Source organism: Empidonax traillii, unplaced genomic scaffold, assembly GCF_003031625.1.
Source record: "Empidonax traillii isolate 1590-97213 ecotype Southwest subspecies unplaced genomic scaffold, ASM303162v1 scaffold2272:size32975, whole genome shotgun sequence".
Classification (NCBI taxonomy): Eukaryota; Metazoa; Chordata; class Aves; order Passeriformes; family Tyrannidae; genus Empidonax; species Empidonax traillii.
Genome location: NW_020957465.1, coordinates 1 through 3,333, shown reverse-complemented (window position 1 = coordinate 3,333; position 3,333 = coordinate 1). Strand labels below are relative to the sequence as shown.

Genomic DNA, 3,333 nt, shown 5'->3' with positions numbered 1-3,333 from the left:
ATTCACACTCAACCCAAAAAAGGGGAAGGCATTCTGCTGGTACAAGAGACAAGCACAGAGGGTTTTTTTTTGTGAGGTCTCGAGGGGAAGAATAAAAGGGATGGTCACGGAGCTGGATGGAGGGAACTGATGGGCATTTTTAGTGCCACTAAAGGCAGAGCAGTCCCAGTGCTTCAGCCCCGGGCTGAGTGGGTGGCTCCTCCCTGCTTACACCCCTCAGCTTGCCCGTCACTGCTGGCAGTGGCCAACCAGGGAGAGCACACACGAGTCACGCTGCACAAACCACCTCACACGCTGCTGCCCCGGGGACTGAACAAACCCACCTGGTGTGCAGGGCCGGGGGGGGCTGGGCTGGGCTGGGCTCTCCTACCTGCAGTCCCGAGATGGCGGCGGGATACGGGGACAGGGCGGTGGATCCCAGGTTCCTGCCCAGCAGGGGGGTCAGGGGGGTGGTACTGGTGGTGTGGGTGGCTCGCCAATACGCCTCCAGGTACTCGGCCAGGTGCTCGCACGCGTCCTCCAGCTGGTTCTCGTCCAGGATCACGTCAAACATGTCCTGGGCACAACACACGGCACAGTGAGACGTGGCCAGCACCTCTGGACGTGCCAGAGCTTTGGGAGAGGGTGGGCAGGCCCTGGCACAGGGTGCCCAGGGAAGCTGTGGCTGCCCCTGGATCCCTGGGGGAGTCCAAGGCCAGGTTGGAGCAACCTGGGCTGGTGGAAGGTGTTGGGGTTGGAGCTGGATGAGCTTGAAGGTCCCTGCCAACCCAGCTCATTCCATGATTCTGGGGTGATTCTGGGGGTGCAAAACAAAATGGTACCTGTGGGTTTACAGGGTGAGCAGTGTCACCAAACCCCATCCCTGAGGGTCACTGGGTATCTATCACATGAGCCCGTCCAAGCTCAAAGGCACAAAACTCCTTAAGGAATTTATTTATTTCCAGTGATGATGCCCCTAAAACCATTCCCACACCTGCCTCAGGGAACTCTTCAGCCACTCTGTCCATGTGCTGGCTTTACCTGCCTCCCTTCCTGCCTGTCTGGCCACCCTGCCTGCTCTCAAACCTACAGCCACCACCAGCTGAGCCCCTCGAGAGAAACACAACCACATTATCAGCAGCTCAATTTCATATCTCATCTCTAATCTTGACTTCGAAAAACGCTGTGAGAAGAGCACAGGAAACGGCAGCAACAAGCGCAGGTGCTGCGGGTGTGAAGGGCAACCGATACCAACCACAGGCTGCTCCTCCTCCACGTGTTTGTGCAGGGCTCTCCCTGCACACAGAGCGAGATTTTAAATGATAAAGCCATTTTATTTATTTATTTTTTAATTTATTCTCTCTTCTCAGCATGGCAGAGAGATGTTTCTCCTCTGCCAGCAAGGAGTTTCCTTCCAATCAGGATATTCCTAGCACTGCACCCCTTGGTCCAGTTCAGAGTTTATTGCTGTTTGGTTTGCTCCTCTATTGATCTACAGCATTTTCACCCTCTTTGCTATTCACCTCCCACCTCACACTCCAGTCTATCAATCCCATCATCACTTGTGGAGGACGTTATTAATTAAAACATAGTTAAATGAGGAAGTAAAAGAATGTGGCTTGCTCACATGTATTTTGCTTTGGAAAGACTGAAATGAAATGGTTACTTTTGGAGTATAATTGTGTTTTCCTAAATAAAGAAGCTTAATTCTTTATTTAGGGGAGAAGAACTCTTTAGCAGCTGCAGTAGAACCGTCACCTTTTTAATATTTCATTGTAAGGTAACACTGGGAGTGGGGAGCCCCTCAGGCTGTCCCTGGGTGTCCCCTGCAGGATCCCGAGCCCAGGGCTGCACAGGGAAAATAATGACAGAGAACACTCAGCCTTTCTCTTGTTTTTACCAGTTCTGCTCACACTGGGTTCTTCTATTTCCCTGGATTTGGATCTTTTAAGAAGATCCCTGTTCGTAAGGGTCAAGGAGAAAAGCAATTCCCCCCCAGCTCTCCTTGCAGGGCACTTCATTCTCTCCAGCGCTTTCTTACCATGTGCATAAAAGACATATTTCTGACACAGAAAAGAAAATCAGTGGCCACTGCCCTCTGCTATTTCTTTTGGTTTGCTGCAGGACCACTGTGTACCTGAGAGGGGGAGGAATTTCAGCCTGTAGATACCTCTTAATTACATTTTAATTACCCCAGTGCCTTTCAGTCCTGCTGGAGTACAATATCAGTTATTTTTGAGGTTGTGCCCAAGAGCCCAGGGGGGTTTGTACCCTCTCTCTGAGGATGGCCAGAAGTTTAAAAACCAATCCCAGTGGACTGTTTATGAGCAGTGAATTTGAAGATGCACAGTCAGTGCAGTTCATGTTCCTCTGAGCCATACAATGTTCCTGCAGTGGAGTTCCTGGAGTCCTGTAATGTTCCTGGAGTCCTGTGGAGCTTAACACGGGCTCGAGCAGCACCAGGGAGAGATTAGCAAGGAATTAATAATGAAAGCAGTTCCTGGGCTCAAATATGCCCAAAGAGACAGCTATTTTTAAATGTCTAGACATGCAGCACTGGCTGATTCCTCAAGGCTGCTCTCAGCACAGGAGGAAAGGGAGGATTGGGTGGTTCACTTGGAACAAACACTCCAAATCCTCCTCTTGCAGGAGCTGAGAGATCCACGAAGCAGGGGAGAGGCAGCAGCACCACTGCTCTAAGCAGGATACTCTGGCTAATTAAATCATGGATCAAGTTGAATCTAAAGCTAACCAGGGTTGTCATGTCCCTTGGAGAGCTCTAAGTCAGCAGTCCCTGCTCCAAGTCAGCAATCCCTTTGTTGCCATCGCCCAGAGCAGAGTGCTGAGCTGGCTGCTGAGAAGGCTCCTGTGCAGGGCAGGGAGGAAGAGCCTCTGAGCAAGGAGGGTTTCCTGCACATCTCTGACATTTGGGAAGAGTTTTCTTAGCCAGGTGGGGCCTCACCTTGCTGCCTGAGGCTCCAGAATAGACTTACAGGACTGGGGTTGAAGGCACAGCTCAGCGGGTCCTGGGAGGGACAAGCCAAGCGCCACAAGGCACCAACAAGCTACAGCACTGATAATTTCACAGAATCTTGGAATGGTCTGGGTTGGAAGGGACCTCAAAAACATTTCATCCCACCCCCTGCCACAGGCAGGGACACCTTCCACTAGCCCAGGTTGCTCCAACCTGGCCTTGGACACTTCCAGGGATCCAGGGGCAGCCACAGCTTCTCTGGGCAATTTGCCTCATTTAAACTGTAAGCAAAATGAAGCTGAATAAGAAGAATTCACTGTCTAAAGAGCAAAAAAAAAAAAAAAAACCACCATGCCCAGGGTTCTCTGCAGGTGCCAAAG

General features: G+C 51.2%; 1 protein-coding gene across 1 annotated transcript in view; it reads right to left on the bottom strand.

The window, feature by feature from the left end:
- LOC114071778 (voltage-dependent L-type calcium channel subunit beta-4-like) overlaps positions 1–556 on the bottom strand; it is a gene marked incomplete at its 5' end in the record, with an annotated part of 9,200 nt that extends 8,644 nt beyond the window's left edge. The window contains one exon of the mRNA XM_027909633.1: positions 371–556. Coding sequence (XP_027765434.1) covers positions 371–556 — 186 coding nt within the window. The remainder of the gene's footprint in view (positions 1–370) is intronic.
- Between the last annotated feature and the right edge of the window lie 2,777 nt (positions 557–3,333).